General features: G+C 39.5%; 1 protein-coding gene across 6 annotated transcripts; it reads left to right on the forward strand.

Annotated features, from left to right (window-relative positions):
* Positions 1-241: 241 nt before the first annotated feature.
* ALG12 (ALG12 alpha-1,6-mannosyltransferase) lies at positions 242-18,357 on the forward strand. 6 transcript variants are annotated; one of them, XM_050908092.1, is made up of 11 exons: positions 789-894; positions 4,572-4,761; positions 4,909-5,041; positions 5,571-5,744; positions 7,133-7,327; positions 8,624-8,727; positions 9,214-9,437; positions 10,175-10,344; positions 10,535-10,610; positions 14,633-14,877; positions 16,087-18,357. In XM_050908092.1, the coding sequence occupies exons 2-10, from the start codon at positions 4,597-4,599 to the stop codon at positions 14,862-14,864; spliced, it is 1,473 nt and encodes a 490-aa protein (XP_050764049.1). In that variant the 5' UTR covers positions 789-894; positions 4,572-4,596; the 3' UTR covers positions 14,865-14,877; positions 16,087-18,357. The 6 variants fall into 6 exon arrangements, with proteins under 6 accessions (XP_050764033.1, XP_050764049.1, XP_050764025.1 ...); XM_050908076.1 differs by lacking the exons at positions 789-894; positions 16,087-18,357 and adding an exon at positions 242-272 and having other exon boundaries at positions 14,633-16,078; XM_050908068.1 differs by lacking the exon at positions 16,087-18,357 and having other exon boundaries at positions 14,633-16,078.
* Positions 18,358-22,056: the final 3,699 nt, after the last annotated feature.

Below are 22,056 nucleotides of genomic sequence, written 5' to 3' on the forward strand. Positions count from 1 at the left end.
GAGGAAGCAATGCCCATCGGCCTCGCGCGCCGCCGCCACCGCCATCATGAGAACGGGCAGGCACGAGCTCCGTAGGGGCTTCAGATCCATCCGCCATTTGTGTTTGGCAGCCGCCTCGGAGCCCTTTTGCTGCCGGGGGCGTGCTCTGCCCTCACCTAATATGGCTGGCCGGAGGGGTGGTCACGTGGGCACAGGGCTGCCTCCCCCCGCTGCCGCCGCCAGCCCCCTCCTGCCGGCGCCCTCTGCGGGGCGGCCACGTGGACGCCCGGGCGGTGAGTGCGGGACGGGCCGGGTCGGGCCGAGGGCGCTGCGGCCGTGCCCGTGCCCGTGCCGGCGGGCGGGGCGGGGAGGGGAGGGGGGGGAGCGGCCGGAGTGCGCGCGCGTGTGTGAGGGGGAGCGGGGAGGCCGCCAACGGCCCGTTCGTTCGCCGCAGCCCGGCTGCAACCGGGCCAGCGGGCGTCCCCGGGAGCCTCGGCCCCCGCGGAGGCGCCGGGCTGCGGCTGCAACCGCGCGGCAGGCGGCGGGGCGCTGCCGGGCGGGTCCCCCGGCCCTCCGCCTCCCGGGCGCGGTAGCTGCGGCGTGGCGGGAGGGAGCGGGGCGGGGCGGGGCAGGGCCGGGCGGCCGCTTGCTGAGGGGGTGCGCGCGCGGTGCCTGTCAGCGGGCGGGCGGGCCTGCCTCTGCCGCGGGGGTCCCGGGCGGCCTCGGGGACGGTGCCGGTGGCTTCAGTAGCGGCGGGTGATGTCGTGCCCTCGTCCTGAAGCACCCCGGGGCTGCACAGGAGCGACCTGAAGGGGAGTGACTTTAAATCCGCCCCCAGCGCGCACGTATGGGCGCACGCTGTGACGTGCGGGCTAACGGGGATCTTAATGCGGCGCTTCTTAGGTCCTGAGCTCGGTGGGTTCAGCGTCGCACGTCCGTCGCCAGCGCTTTGCGTGGCTTCGCGGCAGGCGGCGAGCCGAGGAGGCAGCGCGGGCCGTGGGGAGCCGGCGGTGGGTGGCTGTCCGCCGCGGGGCCGGCCGCTAGAGGGGGATCGGACACACGCTCTGGGGGCGCTCGGAGAACAGTGGGGTAGCAGGCGGGGGGGGGGGGGGGGGGGGTCGTTTGGGGTTTTTTTTATTCAGCCGAGAACATTCTGTGTGTTTCTTGCCCAGTCCGAAGAGTGACATTTTCTACATAACTTCGTCATACCTTCGTAGTTAGTGCTGTCCCAGACTTCATTTCCTGCCTCAACTTTCTCTTTTTTTGTCTTAATTTTTTTTTTAGCCAGTCCCCAAACTCATGAGGAAATGTACATAATAGCAACTGTCGTGTTCCTTCTTAGAAAAGAAGAAAAAGCAATCCCAGCAGCTACAAGCTTTAAATCTGACCTCATTTAGAAGTTAGCTTTAGAGCAAAGTTGGAAGAGCTATTAAAGCATAGGAAAAAAACATGAAAATTGAAGATAATACAACATTGGTTTTACCAAAGCTAGATCAAGTCAAAGAGGGAGGACCTTATGGTGGGATGCTCTTGGTGGTTCTGCTTAGATGCCTCCATAGAGAGTGTGTGAGGGAGTGAAATGCAGTCTCTGTAGACAGATTCAACATGCAGTCTCTGTAGACAGATTCAACATGCAGTTTGGCTGCCAAACTCTAACATATTTATACTGAAGAGTGTCTGAAAAATGTGAGTGAGCTAAATACGGTAGATTTTTCATGGGAAGAGTAAAAAGTCCATTGGAACTAATGATACTTCCACAGAAAAAGTATAGGAAAAGAATAAACCATTTTTGATGAAAGTGCTTCAGCCTTTTTTTAATATAAGAAAATAACTTATTTTCACCCAGTTTAACCCCAGGAAGGGATGAATTCTTTGTGTTGAGAATCTCCGTTCTTCTATGATGCAGTCTTCATGTAGACATCTGGGGGGCAGTGAGTGTGGCTGTGTTGTACAGGTCTGAGGAAGATTCTTCTGAAGTTGTTAGGACGTTAATGATGGATAAAACTACTTGTATTCGCTTATGATATTCATCTAACCTTCATTATTAAAATATTTTTATAAAGTGAAAATCTGTTTCTGTGGTTTCAGCATTTAAAAATAAAAGCTGTAATTGTAAGTATTTTGCCTTTATATAGCAAACTTATTTTAAACAACAAATTCAGTGTCTACCTGTCTTGATAAATTCCACTTGAATTTTGAGGTTTGTCAGCATCAATTTTCAACAGAGCAAGTTATCTTGAGTCTTGACAAGACCAATAAATTTATTAGGTTTTATCTCAGAAAGCTAGGTGTTGTCTTCATGCTTTGGTTTTTTATCTTCTAATGTGTTTCCCTTCAGGGAATCCCAGTATGTATAATGCATATAATTATCTTCAAAATGTATGAGTATGCTGGCAAGCTTACTTTCTTCAGGCATACAAAAGGATTGGAGTCAACAAGATAAAAAAAAGCCTTGTGATAAACTGTGTATAGGATATGTAGCTTCACTGTCATTCTGATGATTTGGGAAGTTAGGGACTGATTATTCATGTGATCAGCTAAAGATATCAGGAGCAGGCTATATTGTAGAGTGGTCAGAGTATAATGAATGCAATATTTATAGGTGAAGGTAACATCGTATTATTACACAACTGATATAGCTAAGAAGGAAAAAATAGACCTTCTTGGCACTTGGGTCCTTTCACAAGGAGTCATTGTCCTAAAATACCTGAAATGTTAAGAAGCTGCAAATGGGGAGTGAGGTATAGCTACCGTGCTGGTGTATTACATGCTGCTTCACGTGACACACAAGCTACTCAAATGCCTGTGTTGCTATATGCAGCAGTGGCTCGATCCTTCAGCATCCGTTTTTCTCTCGGGTAAGTTTGGCCAGAAACGTGAGGTGCCTCTGTATTTATTGGAAGAATTCAGCAAGAGAGCTTTCTAGAGACAAGAGTTTGTACGAGATGAATTGCCCTGTGCAGAGGCTTAATTCCTGCCAAACACTTTTTGAAGTGGTGCTGATGGCAGTCCCATGCCTTTTTTACTACTGCTGTGGAAAAATGATTCTGTCGTAGCATAATCCATTTTTATCCGTCCTTCTAAAGAAGTAGCACTAGGCACAGGTTAAAAAGACTTCTTCGCACTTCCTGGGATGTTGTGTTTATTTAGGCTCTTAACATTGCAAAACAAGCCAGAAATCGTAAGGACCTACCACAGAACTCTCTGTCTTTGAGCCCAAGGTTAGAGCTTCAGTTACAGGCTGTAACAGCAACAGTCATGAGAAAAAGATGCAATGAGTGAGATATATAAAATAATATGCAGATACATGCAATTTACAGGCAGTACACAAATTTTGGGATTTATTGGTGTTAGCTGTGAAAATAAGGAACATTGGCTCACTCTGTTTTTACTAATGAACAGGACAAACATCAATTCAGGAAAAGATAACTCTAGGAGGCAGTTGCTAAGTGATCCTAGCAAATCTGCCAACTATCTTACATCTGTTTAATGGACATATTTAGACCAAAACACGGGAGAAAAGATCTCTAATCAAAACCCCAGTTGTACCTTAAAGGTGCTACTTTTAAAGTTTTGTTTCTGTGAGAACAGAACAAGAATAACAATAACCAAAATCTCTTGTCTTTTATTAAATTGTAAACTTACAAAAAGTGGGAAGCTTAAATTAAAATAACATGAAATAGATTACCATGTTTTTGCTGGAAATGGTCATGGAAAATAACTTCCCTCCCCCCAACTGGTTTATAATCTGAAACTAGAAAAGATGAGCTGTTTACCCATGACAATACCTATGCTTTATTTGCTCTGGCATTACCTGGACTCATGATTTTATCTTCATGATAAAATATATCATAAGTACTACCATAAGAGTGGCTCAGCACAGTGTTGTGAAACTAAGCAGTAGGGAGAGATGGCCTTCATTTCTGCGTAGCAGTGTGAACGATGGGTGAGATGGTGAGCAGACCATCTCATGCCGTAATGACACGTGGTGTGGGTGCCAAAGGGGATTCGTCCTTGTCGTGGTTTAATCTTCACTCGCCGAGTCCAGACCTAGCTGCTGGCAAACTCAAAAGATCAAAGTACTCTGTTCCAAGCAATTTCTCATCCTTGGGGTTCCTCTCCCACTAGTTTCAGAGTCCTAGACAAACAAGAGAATATGTTCTAAAGATCGTGTGTAAATCCAGTGTGAGATTAAAGTGAGAGTAAATTACAAAGCTGTCTCTCCCACAAAATGCAGACATTGTTGAGGTGGCACTGTCAGCAGTGGTGGCAGTATAGGACGCAAAGGCAAATATTTTCTTAAGTAGGGTCTATGTTGTCTGAGGTTTTTTAGGTGAAAAATAAAACCTTTACATTTACAGAAGGTGGCATATATCCTGAAATGCTGCCTGAATATGTTTTTGGCTATCTACTCAATTCATTTAATGTATAAAAAAAAATTGGATGGATTATTTAATTTATTAGTCTTTGTTTAAACTTTTACAGTACAGTAGTATGTTTTCCTTGCTTTATCAATCTCTCTTTTTCCGTTTGTACACTTCATACCATGTTATTAATGTATTTTCTTTTAATTTTCTTTTTAATAATAATAGAATATATGTGAATTTTGAACCCAGTATGGCTCAGAAGAGGAGCTCGAGTGGGCGGTCATTCCCATTGCTGCTGCTGATTATTGTTGTGGCCTTTGTTCATTTAACTGTCTGTCCTTTTACAAAAGTGGAGGAAAGCTTTAACCTACAAGCCATCCATGATGTGGTGTACCACCAACTGGACTTGGATAAGGTAAATTGGAAAGAACGTGTTCTTTCTTGGACACTGTTAAAGATGACAATTCCCTGCTATATGAGTAGGATACATGCAATGTGAATATGATTTATCCCAGTTTTCCTTTGTTTCTGATTTGCCTATCTTAGATTTTCCTTTTTGCAGTATGACCATCATGAATTTCCTGGAGTTGTCCCAAGAACGTTCCTTGGACCAATTTTTATTGCTGCTCTTTCCAGCCCAGCTATATATGTACTTTCTGTGCTAAGAATGTCCAAGTTTTACTCCCAGCTGATAGGTATGAGAAGTTTTAATCGTCAAAATAGAGATGTTTTTACTACTGGACTAATGGGTGACATTGTTGTAACATTCAGTGTTTGGATCAGTGGTTAAAACATGATATTCTTCTCCTTAATGAGGGATTTTGTAAACTGTGGGTACTTGAGCCAGCATGGCAATTCCACCTGCTCTTTGGGGTAACACAGCACAGAGAGAGTCTGTGCTAACAAATGTCAGACAGTGTAGAAAAAGCAAGTGTCTTCAGAGAATACACTCCCGTGTGTACTTCCATGTAGGCTTCAGAAAATATTGTTTAACTTGGGCATAGAAGCATTGACCTTTGTGCAAAAGTATCAGACAAGTTAAAGGTGGATTAAAATAGATAAACTAATGCGGAAGTTTGGGGGTTTTTTTCTTTGAAGTGGGTTATATTGTGACATCTTCAGTATTATTCTTCATAACTTCTTCCCATTACATTATGTAACGTGGTTGTTTGTCAGTGATCCGTCTGATATTACTCTTATTTCCCATTTTTATGCTTCTAATAGTCCGAGGAAGCTTGGGGCTAAGTGTGATTTACACATTATGGAAGTTGCAGAAAGAAGTTAGAAAGCAGTTTGGAGCAACTACATCAACAGTCTTCTGTCTCATCACTGTTACTCAGTTTCATTTGATGTTTTACTGTACACGAACCCTCCCTAATGTGTTTGCACTTCCTTTTGGTAAGTATTCACATAGGAATAATTTTAAAATACAAAAATTCTTCTCAAATGTATCAGTAGTTGAAGCACAGAAAATGTGTGGTCAGACCAAGTTAATCTATGTGCTTGATTAAATTGTGTGATAACAAGACTAGAAAACTTAAGCAGTTGTGATTTCTTTTTTTTTTTTACTGTATATGCTTACAAGGACTGTTGAATCAAGTTTTATTGAATCTGAATATATGTGGAGTTTGTCAGATGGCTTTGATTAACTAAAGGTTTGAGTACACATATCTGATGCATAAAACATAGAGCTATTGAAAAGGCAGTAGGTACACCTGCAGTTCAAAAAAATCTGTGAACTTAGTCTACACAGGAAACAGCTTTCTTATGAGACTGTGGAACAAACTCCCACTGCAACCTTTCCACCTTCCTCTTCTGGAGTTACCTACAAATGTAGCAGTTTGTACACTTAAAGTAAAGGGGAAAAAAAAATCAAAAGTCAAAAACCTTAGTCTACACATACAGTTTTTCCCCAGAGATGATTAGAGGGAAGATTAACCGCATGTGACAGATATTAGCTGAGTCACTTAATGCTTCAGTGCAAGTGGTTCAGCTAATAAAACCATGAGGTTGGTGTAAGAACCTGTGTAGATCAGAACTGAAAAACAAAACAAAAAGCAGTTGAATTGTCAGATCAACACTGTGTTGTAATAAACTTCTCAGATAATTTCTGCAAGTATTAAAAGATACAAGTTGTTTCATGGTTTTGTACTATTAATATTTCACACATTTTCCTTAGGATCATGACCACTTTATTGTGTAGTCAGTGTTATCCTGTGATTTAAACTGTGAAAAAGTAGAGGCAACTTCATCTGTAGTGATAATGGTGCGTATCCAGCTAACTATGCAAATGGATTTATAGTTCTTTCTCCCCGAGTGGTAGTCTGTAGTCTCTTTTTCATACTTGAAATGGGGTGCTGTTATCATGAATACAGGATGTACTCAGCCAAGAGAATAAACTAACTCTTCAGCTGATACTGAACAATAATAACTACGAATCTTAGTTCGAAAGGCTTTTAGTATTCTCTTAAGGTTTGGGTGGTTTTGTTTTTGTTTTTTTTTCTTTCTTCCCAAAAGCTATAAAATGTACTGTCTAGGAGGAGTTCCCATGTGTTCCTTCTGTGGTTTTACTTTTCCTAATTACTTAAGCATCAACAGTAGAAAGTTGTATGTTATTCCAAATTACATTTCTCTAACAGAGGAAGAATTTCTGGACTGGAAATGGTAGGAAGACCAAGAGAGGACTGGTGAGAAGTTAGAGGAGCAAGATGCTAGCATTGAGAAAAGTGTTGCCCTTTAGAAAATGAATAGTTCAGTGTGTCAGACGGTGTGCTTTATTTTTGCAGTGCTCCTGGCATTGACATTTTGGATACAGCAAAAGCAAAGGCCATTCATTTGGTTCTCAGCTTTGGCAATTATAGTCTTCAGATCAGAGCTCTGCATATTCTTAGGCCTCGTGCTCCTGGTGACGTTATTAACAAAAAGAATCTCCATTTTCAAGGTGCTTTCCCATGCTGTTCCTGCTGGAATTTTTTGGTTGGGTAAGTGTTTGCTTGGAAAAAACAAATGCCTCATAGTAAATTCAATGGAAGTCTGGAGATTTTACTGACTTCTCTGGTGACCTGGCCCTTAGGGCTTCTCCCACCCCGATTCCATTTGCTAGTACTTTGACAAGGTTATTCATTTCTTTGAAAATTTCCATGTGAGGAAATAGGTGTGCACAGAGCAGTAGAAAGATACTGTGACCTCCGCTTTTAGATGCTTACAGTATAATGTCCTGGTCTTAAAAAGGCTTAGAAGTGCAAGTTGACTTTAGTATAATTAGTACCTGGCCGTAGCTACACGTGCATTATCAGCTGTAGTATCTCTTGCCATGACGATAAGCTGAATCCCAGGATAAAATACAACACTGTGACAGACAGGGATACTGAGCAAGAGTGTTGTGAGGAGAGTCACAGTTCAACTCTGTTTCTTTATTACATGAGTTTTAATAGCTTAAGTGATTATCCGTGCTAGAGAGGTTGGAAAAATCTCCTTGTCTCTACCCATCCATGGAAGGCTCATGCATATGCACGTAAATACTCTAAGCTTCTCTGCCAGCCTGCCTTATTAAAAATGCTGTTGTCAGATGCCTGATGATGACTTCTGGTAGTGTGCTGTCCCTTCCACAGCGTGGACTGTAGACACAGTAAAAGATAATGCCACATGCATTTGGAGGCACCTCACAGTGTAAGAGTTTGGAGGTCCAACGGGAGTTAGTCACTGGTACTCCCATTCTGTCTCTGAGCAAACTTCTTAAAGACCAGAGCAGTTTTCATAGAGCTGAGTGGAGGAGATGGGGCTGACGGATTTGTTGCTCTTCTGTCTTTTTGCCTTTCATCCCTTATCCTCCTGCTTCCCTCCCACTTAGTAAATAGTAGCAAACTTTGAGAGATTGTTTTTCTTAACTTATCAGTGTTACAATAAAAATCCATTTAGTACCATTTGAAGCTAACCTGGGTTTCTTACCATTCATTACATTTAATGCTCTAATACTCTTTTAAAACAAACTTTAATTAAACCACTGCTTTTCACACCTGGGGTTGGAGTGGGGTGAATCTCAATCAGATTCCTATCTAACATGCTTCTTGTTGAGACTTCTATTAAGAAGTGCCTCCCTCCCCTGCATTTCCACTGCAAGACAGACAGATTCAACCTTCTCTGTGGCTTTGGGTGAGGCTTACAATGCATGTTCCAGTTTATGTTGATCTCATCAGTAAATGTGCAATTTGGATGTGCTAGTTTGGTCTTCCCTAGTTTTTAATTCACGCAGATTTGTATTTCTTTAATTCTTTTAGGGCTAACAGTTGCTGTGGATTCTCTGTTTTGGAGGCAACTTGTGTGGCCTGAGGGGAAAGTGCTCTGGTATAACACAATTTTAAACAAAAGTTCCAACTGGGGAGTATCCTTTGAAATGTCCAGGGAAAAAGATCTATTGAATACTACCAGCCAAAGCAAAGACTTGATGTAACCTATTCCTGAGACTCAGTTATGGTGTTAAATTCTACTTTTCATCTAGTATTTCATTATTTGAAGCTTATGAGACAATGTCTGTTTCTTAGATCTTTCTATAAGTTTTAACTTCCCTCTGCTGACTGTTCCTTCTTACTGCTTTGTGTCCTGCTGGTGTAAAGCCAGGCTTCTTCCCCTTGGTTTTTCATGTTGCCCATCATAAGCACCATTTGATGTGCCTCTGTTGGGTGATGTGACTGTAGTTAGGCAACTGCTTTTATTTCTCAAAGAGTAAGGCAGGAAACCAAATGCCTGGAAGAATGTGATACACAAAAGTATACTGCATATTTGCAAAATTTGCGTGTACTACTGTAAAGAATAGTTACTTTACTTGTTAGTAGTGAAAGCATCCTTAACTCTCCTTTTCACCTTGAAGACCTCCCCCTTCTTGTGGTATTTCTATTCAGCCCTGCCTCGTGCTTTGGGATGCAGCATTATATTTGTACCTTTAGGTGTAGCAGAAAAGAGAACTCGGATATTACTTTTGCCAGCACTGGGCTTTATTTTCTTGTATTCATTTCTCCCACACAAAGAGCTGCGTTTTATCATATATACTTTCCCTGTCTTCAACATAGTGGCTGCTAAAATGTGCTCACGAATGTAAGTTCAAAATTCTGTTGGTTTTTTTTTCCTCTGAAAATGCAAAAGAAAAGCAAAACTATTATTACTATTTTTATGCACTTCTTTCCATCTTGGAATCTGGATCATCTTGAGATCTTCATATGCTTTAGAGAGGAGGTCTGTATCATTGTACCCATTCGACTAATGAGAGAAATGGAGACAAAGAAAAGTTAAATGGTTTGACAGGACCACTTGGCAAGTCTGGGGCAGAGTCGAGAATAGAGCTCTGATTTTACTGTTACGCTGTTACAATTCAGTTTATTTTATCCACCAGAGAAAAAGACATGTTCTAGTGTACTACTGTGTTAACATAACTTACCTTAGGAGATAGTTTAATATACAGGTGGGGCTCATGAAACATGGAGTTTGTATTAAATAGTTAAACTTGGGTATATTAAGTAAACAAAGTTAAACTCTGAACTTCTCTGAAAGAGAATACATTCATAGCTAAAGGTTTTAAACACAGAAATACTTAGTTTTATTGTTGAGCTTGTATTAGCTTTATTAATGAGAATATTCTAATTTAAATGTCACTAGAAGCTGGTCTTTTAGAAATGGATAATAAGTGCATTCCATACACATGATTGTAATAAAGTTTGCATTAATCTTTATTATCTAGCAGTGGAGTTTTCATAAGAGTTCTGTCACAATAGTCAATGACCAGTATGAAAGAAAAATAACAGTTTATTCTTACTCATTTTTTTCTCCCTCAACAGTCTGAATAACTACCGGAAATCGTGGCTTTACAAACTTGGATCTTTCTTTGTTATAATGCATCTTCTAGTTAATGCTGCTTATTCAGGAACATCTTTATATGTTTCACATTTCAATTATCCTGGAGGAGTGGCAATTCAGAAGTTGCATGAGTTGGTACCTTCAACAGCAGGTATGTAAAGCTGGTTTGAGGTATGTTTGCCTAATTTCAATTGCAGGGTTTTTTTGCTAGTATATCTTTACGTGTATTGGATATTACTTCTTCACACTACTTACATGCATCTTTTACTGTTTTGTTAATTTATTAATCAGAGTTCTTAGAAGAATTTTGAAACTGTATTTTGTTTTCTTTATTTATGTAGACGTCTCTGTTCATATTGATGTGGCTGCAGCACAAACAGGAGTTTCTCGGTTTCTAGAAATCAATTCAGATTGGAGGTATGTTATGAACGAGGTATTTTGATCTGAAGACAGGAGCCTGCTTTTTCCTTTTTTGTATATGCACAGGGGCAAGCATCACAGTATGGTTTCTGGTACAGCATATTTATTAAGCCAGGTCAAGAACAATGTGAATCTTCAGAGCATTTTCATGCATGCAGTGCTGCCATTTCAGAAATAGAGCACTGCAGCGTTTTTTAATTGTTTTGGTTGGTTCTGGTTTGCTTAAACAGCATAGAATGTTTTGAAGACATCAGAAACGGTGCAAAAAACTGTTAGCTTACTAAAACACCAGTACCTTTAATGCAGCTACATTTGATATCTCACTAGACCTTGTAAAACACGGCTGTAGATGAACGCTTTTTTGCTCTTGGCAGAACAGTGTATATAATTGTGGGGGTATCTTCTCATTTTGTTTGTTTTTGAATGATGTGTGGCAATGTAAGGCTTATCTGCGTATTAATATTCAAAGTCTATTTTTATGTGGAATATCCTTCACGTAGATGGCGTTGAAGCTGCTGTTGTGGACTATCGGTCACATTCATTGGCTCTGAGAGAAAGCAGTTGAGTGCTTTGTTACCATGACCAGCAGTGATGTACAAACAGTTTTAAGAATCAGAATCTTGAAATTAATGGTAGGAGACCCTTGTGGGATGGCATTGTTTGCTTTTCAGGATGCAGACCAAAAAAAAGGCACCTTTCTGATTCTTAGGCTTACCTCTTCAGCTGAAGTGTAGGTTTCTAATTTAAAATGTCATCTTAATGAAAATGATTCAGCAGAAAGTGACACAAAGCCTCACTTCATACTTGCACAAAACAAAAGCAATACAAGCAGATTTTGGTTTAAGTAGTACTCTGAGCATGGAGTTCTTTTTCTCCAGTTACAGTCTTCGGGATCAGATGAGCAAACATAATTAAATTATTGGTATGTTTAGAGATAAAAGTATTTTGGAAATAAAGAGGAAGAAGGGAAAAGTATGCTTCTGGGGGAATTATAAAAATCATCGAGCTTGCTATGCCTTTTTTTATTTCCGTACTTTCTCATAATATTGTGATGGTACGGACGGTTTAAAGCTGAATTGCCTTCGCAGTTACCAATCCAATGTTTATTTCAAATTGTTTTTTGCATGTTCAGTCTAGAGAAAGTCAAGCCATGAACAGTCAGGAGGAGACATTAAACTATTAGAGTACAAGTGATAGAACACGCATGATAGCTAAAATGTTCCAATCTTTGTTTTCTGAATTTACTTAAGTACAGACACTACTCTGAATACAACTCTACTCTCTAAATACAATGCTTAATTTCAGTGAGCTTTTTGAATTGTTGGGTGGGTTTTGAATTGTTTTGGGCTGGCAGGGCTGTAGTGTAGTGGGATTGGAAGGTGAACGAATAATATCCCTGTCACTGGTGGATGGTTCATAGTGTTGCAGCTACAGAGCAGTTTGTCTCTCTCACTTTTATCTTTACTCATCATAAAAAAGCCTCAAGGGAGGGCTGATTCATCATAAAGTTTCACATTAAAAAAAATCAGGCAAAATCCACAACTGAGCATCATACACAGGACTACCACTGTGTCTGACAGCACAATAGTGCAAAGTTTAGTGGCACCAGCTGTCCATTTTATCTTTATCCAAGGAAGTGACAGCATTTCAGATGGGTGAAAACTAATTTACCATCTTCATAGACTGTGTACATCAAGTGAAAACAGATTTATGGATGGAGTGGCTATGAAGGCTGATGATTCATCAGGATAACTACAATCCATAAATAAAAGTGTCTTAAAGTTAACAGCTTTCAGTGGTGTGCTCAGATTAGATCTATTTGCCTCAAGAAAAATGCAAGTGATCCATTATTTTTCTTCAAAGGGTGATTGAAAGAAGCTTGATGCGGATTCTTACACAGGACAGGTGTTACAATCTTGTCTTCAATTAGTGCAGTCTCTTTGAACCAGGAATAAATATGCTGTGTAAGCTTAAAGTATTTAAAAATAATACAATTCAGAAATGCTTGCAGCTAGATGAAAGGCCCTTTATTTGCTGATGAAGAAAATGCAAAATTAGTAGTTGGTAAAGTTGTTACGAAGTATGCCATTCCTTCTGCCAGTCTGGACGCATGTACTGTCCTAAGTGATACTGTGATCTTTTTGGAAGTAGCAGATGAAATCAGCGTGCAACTTTTTTTTAGAAGACAAAAGCACTTGTTCAGTGTGCAAAGTCTAATTCTGCATTACATGGTGTATTTATTGACACCTCTGGATTCTGTCAGACTGGGGACTGTTCTGGGTTGCCAAAATTTTAGTTAACAATCCACACAAATCCTCTAGTTTGCTATGGAATACTTGCTTTAAATATCTTAAATGTTAATGACTGCTATGTCAGGGAGCGTCGTAAAAATATAAATTGAGATTGTTTCCAGTCTTTCATAGAGAATTCAGGCAGATGAGAGGCCAGGCCTGCAAAGACACACGTGGTGAAAGACGCAGCCTGGATTTACTCCTAGGTACATTTAAGAGCATGTAGGGTTGGGATTGTACTACTTCCCTACCAGTGTCCATGCCTGTAAGAAAAGCCACAGCCTTGAGTAAGTTGCTTGTGAAATGCGTGGGAGGAATCAGGTGCCTAAGAATAGGAGCTCCAAAAGCTGGTAGAAAACAGTTCACCGAAAAGGGCAACAGAAAGGGTGAAGAACTGCGCACTGCTCTTCACTTGGGTTACAGAGCATGGATACTCTTTTATAGTTAGATGCCTAAGACTGTCTTGTTGTAAACAAACTAAAGGTAAGTAACCTCCATCTTAACCTCTGTCTTCTGGACTGTTACCCAGCATTAGTGTAGAACATTTTTCTGGGACACGGAGCAAAGATTTGAATCCAGGTCTCGCACTTTGGGAAGCACACTTAAGTGGTCTACGGAGTGTTTTGGGGTGGACTTACCTTATTTTTCCCCTTTGAAGTTGTTGGATTGAAGACTCGATCAGGCTGCCATGTCCAATATGAGCATCCTAGCCCTTGGGCTACAAATTCTACCTGACTCTCTTCAGTGAATGAATAAGTAACTATTGCGAAGTAGAACCATGTCTTCATGAGACAGTGAGGGAGATCGGTCTCAATTTCTAGAAAATTAGAGAGGTTCATACAGCTCTGTGAGATAACAAACTTCAGTTCTGGGCTTAGATCAGATGGAGAGTGGCTGAACCTAGATCTTTCACATCCCTGCCAAATGCTTAAGTCACTTGTTTTCTCATCCTGTAAATTCCCTCTGTGGTTAGATTGAATATAACTCCTTTTAAGAAATAATTGTACATGTTAAATAGTTTTAGAACTCACTAGTTACTTTTTATATAATTTTTTTATAGATATAATTTATTTATATTTAGGTACCTAAACAGGTATATAAAAGCTGACCTAAAGTGACCTGCCCAAACATGTAGTAGGTCGGGGAACTGAACCCAGAAATAACAAGTGCCAAGTTAATATTATAATTGCCAGGCTGTTCTTTCTTTCCTACAGTGTTCAAGGAATTCTTCTCCCTGCTATTCTCTGAGGCTCCTACTTTAATGTATGACTACCAGAAGAGAAAGGTTTCTGCTAAAGTGCCTCATAACATTGTTTTTTAAATTTAAAAAAAAAACCCAACAAAAAACCCAAACAAAAAAAAACCCCACACTTATCCAAACCACAATTCTTGTAGAGTAAAACTTAAAAATGAGTCCAGTTTTGTACAGTCTTAGGCTTTGGTGTCCTTTCTCCACAGAACTCAAATAGAGGACTAGTGAGAAATTTTCTAGGAGTCCTGATTTGTATTACAATAGCAGCAGAAAGACTTGCATGGAATGACTGGCTCCCTAAACTCTTCAAAAATACTATTTCCTCCTCCAGTACTAGTTAATTTAATCAAGAGATGTAACTGAGAATGTTACAGTTCCTTTTGTGTTTCATCTTGGATGCCACATGCCCTTGCGATAATGGAGATGTTTAATATGTAAAAGAGAGGAATGTAAATAAGCCTTCTTTATTCTTACAGGTATGACAAAAGAGAAGACGTTAAACCAGGAGACCAGTTGATGTTTTCTTACACACACATATTGATGGAAACAAACCCTCTTCAAATATCACATTACAAGACAACGCACAGGCCACTGGCAAATATACCTGGCATCAGTAAAATTGGGTTGAACCTTACTGCACTACCTCCTTTTACTTTAAATTTGAAACCAAAATTAGTACTGTTGGAAAAACTTCCTCTATCATCTTGACTGTGAATTTTAAGTAAGTCTTTTGATGTAATTTTGCTGATGACTGAATAATCTAAGACAGCAGTAAATTGTCATTCCAGCACTGCAATTCAGCTTCTGTGGAAAGGCATGGAAAATCTTTGTACCGATTGGTATTTAGCTCCGTCCTGTTTCTTACATAAATATTACAATGCATTCCTAGTCAGTACATACTCGAATACTGAGTTGTATTGTTAGATATGTTTGAGAGAGGCTACCTACAAGTTTAGTGGTATTAAGTAAAACCTGTCTACTTGGTTTGGGTAGCTGTTTCATAACATAGCGCACGTATGTCCTAATTGTCCTATATAAGATACATAATGGAACAGGTTTGTGCTACGGCAATAATTTGATATGTAATCTGTGTGTGCAAAGATGTATTACTTGATGTATCTGCAGGATTGTAACCCCCTCAGTTGTCAGAGTGCCTGTGTGAAACTTAATGATATCAACATAGGAAAGCCATATTCATTGTAGCTTCATCACAATACCTAATTGTGCCCTGTAGGCTACCAAACTAATTAAAGTGAAAGATTCACTTAAAAAGCAGTTGGACCTCTTGACAAGCACTGTCTCATAACAGATTTGAGTATTAAAGCATGGTTATCTTTATTCCAACAGTTCATGAATAAGCAGCAACTTGGATTTCACAGGAAAAAGAATTTTTAAAATAACATTTCCCTGTTCTGCTGTAACGATATTATCTTAATTTGCAGTGCAAAAATTTACCTATGAAAATATTCACTTGAATACACTTTAAGAAGATAGGTGCTGTTTTCCTTTTTTTATTAAGTAGTCCCTTTGGAAAGGAAGAATCTAATGTGCCATGTGTTGCATTCTATAAACTAGAATAAGATAGCATGCTCTGTAGTCTCTTTATTAGATGTTTTTGTTAAGGATGTCTGCCTAGATTGCCGAATGGAACAAATTAAGGGGTAAACTAAGGAAAAAATGTTAGAATTTTGGTTAGGGCCAGTTGTAGTATGACAGGAGCTCCATTAGTGTAAAAAAACAGTATTGCTGAAACAATCATGGGCAGAAAACTATTCCTTGCTGACTGAAAACGCAAGTAAAAAATTCTTATTGAACAAAGTGTTTTGGTTTTGGTTTTTTTTTTTTACTCTTAAAGTGTGCTTCATTCAGGAACTACCTTTACCCATGTATGCTTCAGTTTTTAGGACCATGTTTTCTTTTTATCCTCTAGATAATGTATTAGAGGACCTGATCTGGTGGGGTGGAGCCTGCTGCCCTGTGGGTGGCTGTTGCTGTTGCGCAGGCTTCCTCAGGCTGAGCAGATCTGGCAAAGGCAACCTGCAGAACGTGTTGGTCCGGTCTCTGGCTGCTCTTGAAATTGAAATCACTCAAGTATTATCTATTTGACTTGTCTTTGGAAGAAAACTCAGCTTCCTCCAGAGCCAGTTTGAACATCAAACAATTCACAAGAGACAGAAGGAAGTACATGTGCAAATAGCTGAGAATTTGGAACAATACAAAGGAAAACTTTTGAGTAAGGATGTAGGCCCTGATATTAAGCCTAATTATTGACTTTATGTAACTCCCCCACACTGTAATCCACAACTCAAGAACCTAAACTAAAATTTATTCTGCCAAAGTGTAGACAAATGTCTGCACTGCTGAAGTTAGGTGTATAGTTAACTCTAGCTTTCCAAATCCCTGGTTGTCAGAATCCCTCTGCAGAAACTTGCTTCTGTTAACTACAGAGAAAACTTAGGGCTATTATGCTTGTAATATAGGCATCTCAAGCTAGTGCCTGAAGTGGCACAGAATGTGGACAGTAGGCATCTGAAAAGTTTAATCTTGCTGAATGTCAGACACACATAGCTGATTTGGTTCCGGTGTCTGGGTGCTACCTGTTGGACTTACTTACACTGGTGATGGTTCAGCTGTGGTAGTAGTGTGTACTACTGCTCACAGCCAATGAAAATAGAAGCTATAAGCTCAAACTGGCCTGTTTAGTGTATTTGGGGTAGAGAAAGGTAAAATACATACAAGGAGACAGGAAAGAGATACTGGATTGTAGTTTTGAACAGTGTCTGAAGTTTATTTAGGTCCTATTGCATATGCGGTTCTTGAAAAGTGCTTAGTTTTAAGATGTGCAACCTGTTTGGGTTTGTAGACGAAGGGCTAGATCATGACGCATGCAGTGCATGCAGCACCGTAGCACCAGTGGCTGTATGAATTCTGTGACAGCATGGGTAACCCCCTCCAACATAGGCCATGAATATTATGGTAGCCCACACCTGCAATAAGAAGGGGCAGCTGTCAAACTGGGATGAAGATTACTGCAGTTTTTCCCCAAAGGCTGCTTTCAATAAACAAACAGTCCTTGGAATAGAAACTAAAGCCATCTCTCTCTTAAATGAATCTTCTCATCTCTAAAAGTCCTGTGTTTTCTTTCTTTAGCTCCACAAGAAACATAGAGCTTATTTTCTCCTTTAATATAGAGTAATAATTCAGTGTACTTGCATGGAAGAAAGAAAGTGTGGGTTTAAGTTCCCTTAGATGTAAGAGGGCATTAAGGAAGTCTCTCACCCCTTCTACAAACTTGAAGTGGGGTATTACAAATTCTTCTGCATTTGGGGGGCATAGGGGGAAGCCTCAAGTTACTGCATGAACGGTGCAGGTAAGAGAGACTCTGAAAACTTACTTGGTGGAATTTTTGAAGGGACTTTAATAAATTTCTCATGACTATTCAAGTTCTTAAAAGAAAAATTCCTTTCATCTTGACTGATTACAAACAACCCTATCTTACAGTATAGCTTTTCTTAATAAAAGCAGAAATAGGGTGAGTGTATTCAAATAACTGAGGGTTGAGTTAACCTGAATAAAGCAAAAGACAGATAGTACAGTCCATCTACAAATTGTAACATCTGTGACATTTAAACAGAAAATGGAGTTGTAAATAAAATGCATTTAACATGTATAATGCTGCTGTAGAATGAGATTTATTTTAGGATGTCTTGTTAAACTCCCCAAAGGTCAAACGTTGCGTAGCGTCATGCATTGCCTTTTGAAGTTTGACTTAATTTCTAACAAGCAGCGTTTGTTCCTGTAAAGAGCAAGGCTAACAAATGATTTGGACACAAACATGTCACCGTGTCATTTCACCCAGAGATGGTGAATAATCAGTCTTATAGCCTGAGATTTAGGACACCCTGTGTTATAAAACTAAATAAAGTAACTGCATGAAAAAAGTTGTGGAACTCACTGATAAGAGGACATTTTTGGATGCTGAAAGTAAAAGCTGCTTCAAAATAGGGTTAAACAGATCACTCTCCCATCAAGAACTAAACGAACCAAAGATCAACTTCCAGTTCACAATCTCTAAATAACAGAGTGTTCAGAGCTGGGAAAAAATAACAGACTATTTACCTTATACCTGCCCTAAGTGCTTGCTCTGGGTCTCTCAAGAGCGAATTTGGGGTGAGGGGACCTGGAGAATGGTTGTATTGGATCCGACATAAAATAAATTTATCTGTTAACACCGAGAAAAGCCAGAACGTGTCTCAGGTTCTTCCCTTTGCTGTCCATTTCACTTCAGCCATCAGAACACAACCTCAACGCAACGTAACTGCATAACACATTTTGTAACACTGATCACACCCCTTTTTCTCACTCCCTGGCCATTTCACACATCCCCTTGGTGAGACTGGGTACATATTCGGGCGAACAAGATTGAGATTGTGCTCCCTCTCCTGCTGCAGTTACCACTGTTCCAGGACCATTCCTATCTTCCTGAGTACTTCTAGTTCTTTCCGTAACGCTAAGGAGCTTGAAAGGCGATACAATATTTAAGCACTTGTTTGCTGTATCTCAATGCAAGAGCGTGCGTTTCCCTTGCATCTGAGAGCACTTTTTCATATGTAACAGAAATTATACAGTAGTGTTGCTTTCCTCACTTTATTATTCTTAAATACTCCGTTCGCCCCCCTGAGAGCTTTCCTTGTAACTTAGTATTCCGAGAGTCTTTCTTGTACAAGTGACTTCACTTTCTATTTGCAAGAAAAGAACAAAACCACAAGCTGAGTTTATCACCGATGTAAGCAAGACTGTTTAGCCACAGGCTTCTCAGTTAGCTGGTTACATAATTAGTCTCAGCTATGTCTTAAATGAAATGTATTGCTATCTGCGTAACATATGACACAGAAGATCAAAAAGGTGTTTGCAAAAATCCCTGAAGTTAAATGACAAAGAATCTCTCTGAAGGTTTTCATTTTTTATTTAAATATGTATGATTCCTAAACGTAATTGATCCATTTTGTATGCAACTACTTACTTTAGATCAGCCCTTTAGATAAACATGAGCAACTACAACTACTTTTGGTTGTTCATTTCAGATCTTTGTTCATGATAGCAAGGACAGCGTTTCTTCTGAAATTCTACATCTTACTGTCATGCGCAGTCTTTCACCAATTCTGCTTTATTTCAGCTGCAACTGCCCTTGGTTCTGTACCAAGGCTTGATTTGTGTCCAGTTATGTCAAGTGCAAGGTAAAAATGCTGTCTGAAATGGAGTCCATCTTTTCCTTTAAAACTGCCAATTTAAATCAAAAAATTGGAAGAAGAAATTGGTTCATACAGAAAAAAAAAAAAGAGGCAGGGACTGCTTAGGCATCCATCTAGCCCTTGGAACCCAAGTTGATACCCGAGCTGGGGACATCGCTGTGGTTACTGTTTCTGGTTGGTGTACTCATTTTATGAAACGAAGCACTTTTGGGTCAGTTTTGCAAGGAAACCAAGAAGGTAAAGAATCACTCTTTCTTGTTGCCAAGAATAAAGCAAAGGATGAATATATTTGTGGAAGACTATAATGCTTAGTTTATAAAATCTAAATAATCTGTAATTAGAAAATGTTATTTGCTAATTATATGTTTATTCTTCCTGTGTGTGGAGATACCTAAATGCAAGTTTGTTATGGTCAGCTCTGTATAGTGGTGGAAAAAAATGCTACTTTAAGGGACAGATCTCTCAACAACTGTAAACATGTACTTCGAGCTTGTCATCTATATCTACATTTAATCAATCACATCCTTACGCTGGAATTTGAACTGCTCTAGATTGAGATTTTGGTTCTTTGTAAATTCAGAAGCTACTCTTGGGGCGCAAAGAGAAGCTACGAGTATTCCTAGTAAATGCTCACTGGCCAAATTCTGCAGTCAAACAGGTTTCCTTCACTTTTACTTTGGGGGTAGGGAAAGAGGCCAAATGGAAAGGGGCAACGTGGGAGGAGCATTATCACAGGTTTCTGGAGCATAATATAGATCTCAATAGATACTTTCCATTATATACCTTTCATAAGACTTGAGTTCTTTGAAAAGGCTGTTGCAGATCTCTACTTCTTCCCCTTCCTACCTTTCGTACTACAAAATATTTCTTGCTGCAGTGTGTAATTAGTTGTTACACCTGCCTACTCTTAAAAGAAGCAAAAGCCAGAAGATTCTTACGATGACTCAAAGTATCATCTTTAGTACCATCTACACTTTACTTTTTATGCTAAGAGGAAAAAAAAAGTCTGCTTACTAAATTTATTTCTAAAGTTGCTAATGTACTGAAATTAACTGTTTAAATAAAGTAAGTATCACTGTTGCAGGTTCACCATATCATTATGCATTAGGGAACCGTCTGCTGCTGCAGGAGTTGGTGCAGCACAAACTCAGCTTGATGAAAACTCCCACTGTTAACAGCATGTGCTTTTTTACAGTCTGAGAGAGGGTAATGTAAAAATAGGGGAGTTTCCTATACATTACAAATATGAGAAGGGTTGGAAAAACCAAAAGTTTTAGCAATCACTAAGAATTTATTTAAAAATAATAATGTAAACCCAACACAAAACCCACCCACTCAATAACTTACCTCAATACTTCAATGAAAGCTTTCAGCCCTTCTTTTGAAGTTGTTCTTTTCTCAAAGGCGGCAGTGCCTGAGCTGAAGATTGAGATGCTCCCGTAACTCCTACAGAAGGATCAAGGCTTACAACCGAAAAATAGCAACTTTGTGCTTTCAGTCTCTCCTGTTTTTAAGTTTTTAAGAATTACGTGTTTTGATTTTAAGGCCTTTTTTAAGGCATATTATCTTTAAAAATATTCTAACATAAGCCTATTATTAATTCTTAACCAAGCTGACACTGAAACAGTGCAGTCTTAAGAACTAAGCCCTTCAAAAAAAAGGAAACTGCAGGTACAAATGAAGTAGACTAACTGATAAAATTTTACTTTTAAAAACAGTGACTAGTTCTCGTGCTCTCAGGAAAAGTTTTGACAAAAAGCATGACTATACAATTAAGTGTCCACATGAATAAGACGCAAATTGGGGGCTACAAAATGCCATCACTTCAAGTTTCCACGAGAGTCACATCGGAGCTACGGTAAAGACTGCCTTCAGAGGAGCCACGATGCTTGTTTCCAGAGAACTGGGATTTTCAGGTAAGCTTGTTCACTGCCAGCACTCCTGCTGGTATGATGTGGCTCTACAATGCTTTAAGCCAAAGGCCGTATTTACATTCAAGCCTTGAGTGAAAATTACATCACTTGTTTAAAAAGAATTAAACAACAACAACAAAAGTTTATCCTCTACCTCCCTCTCTACTGGTTTGGAGAGATTAAACATCTCCTTTACAAAGGTCAAGGTTATATTCACAGTTAAAATGTAGGGGAAAAAATTGAGATAATAATTAACCAGTAACCATTTAAACATGTTTCCCAATAAGCTGCTTCAAACTCACCTAGTGCCAACTATACATAAACTACAACAAATTGTTTTATTACTCCAGAAAAAACACGTGCTGTTCTCATTTAACCCTAGAAGAACAAAGAAATGCTGACTGTTGACAGAATTAAAAGTTACCTTTTAAAATACTGGAGACAAAATGCAGTATTAGTTTTTCCCAAGTACACTATATAATAATTTCCTTAAATAGTACAGGTGTAAACAGGGAGTAACAATTGAAATACCTGAAACCATAAAATGTTTAGAGAAACGTCACGTGGAAACCAAAGCCACCTGGGAAAGAATTCAACAAATTTTCCTGAGGTTGAATAGCTTGAGTGAAATGAAAACAACCAGAATCCAGGCTTAACTCCAACAAGCTAAATGGAAAACCAATCTTTTCACATAGCATGTTCTGTATATATTTATGATTACAATTGTATCAATTT

Source organism: Gymnogyps californianus, chromosome 1, assembly GCF_018139145.2.
Source record: "Gymnogyps californianus isolate 813 chromosome 1, ASM1813914v2, whole genome shotgun sequence".
Taxonomy (NCBI): Eukaryota; Metazoa; Chordata; class Aves; order Accipitriformes; family Cathartidae; genus Gymnogyps; species Gymnogyps californianus.

Bases quoted from the DNA above. Each gene is read 5' to 3' on its own strand.
- ALG12 (XM_050908076.1), top strand. From the start codon at position 4,597: ATGGCTCAGAAGAGGAGCTCGAGTGGGCGGTCATTCCCATTGCTGCTG. The intron at 8,728-9,213 runs GTATCCTTTGAA...TTCACCTTGAAG, and splicing joins ACAAAAGTTCCAACTGGGGA to ACCTCCCCCTTCTTGTGGTA. The intron at 10,611-14,632 runs GTATGTTATGAA...TTATTCTTACAG, and splicing joins GAAATCAATTCAGATTGGAG to GTATGACAAAAGAGAAGACG.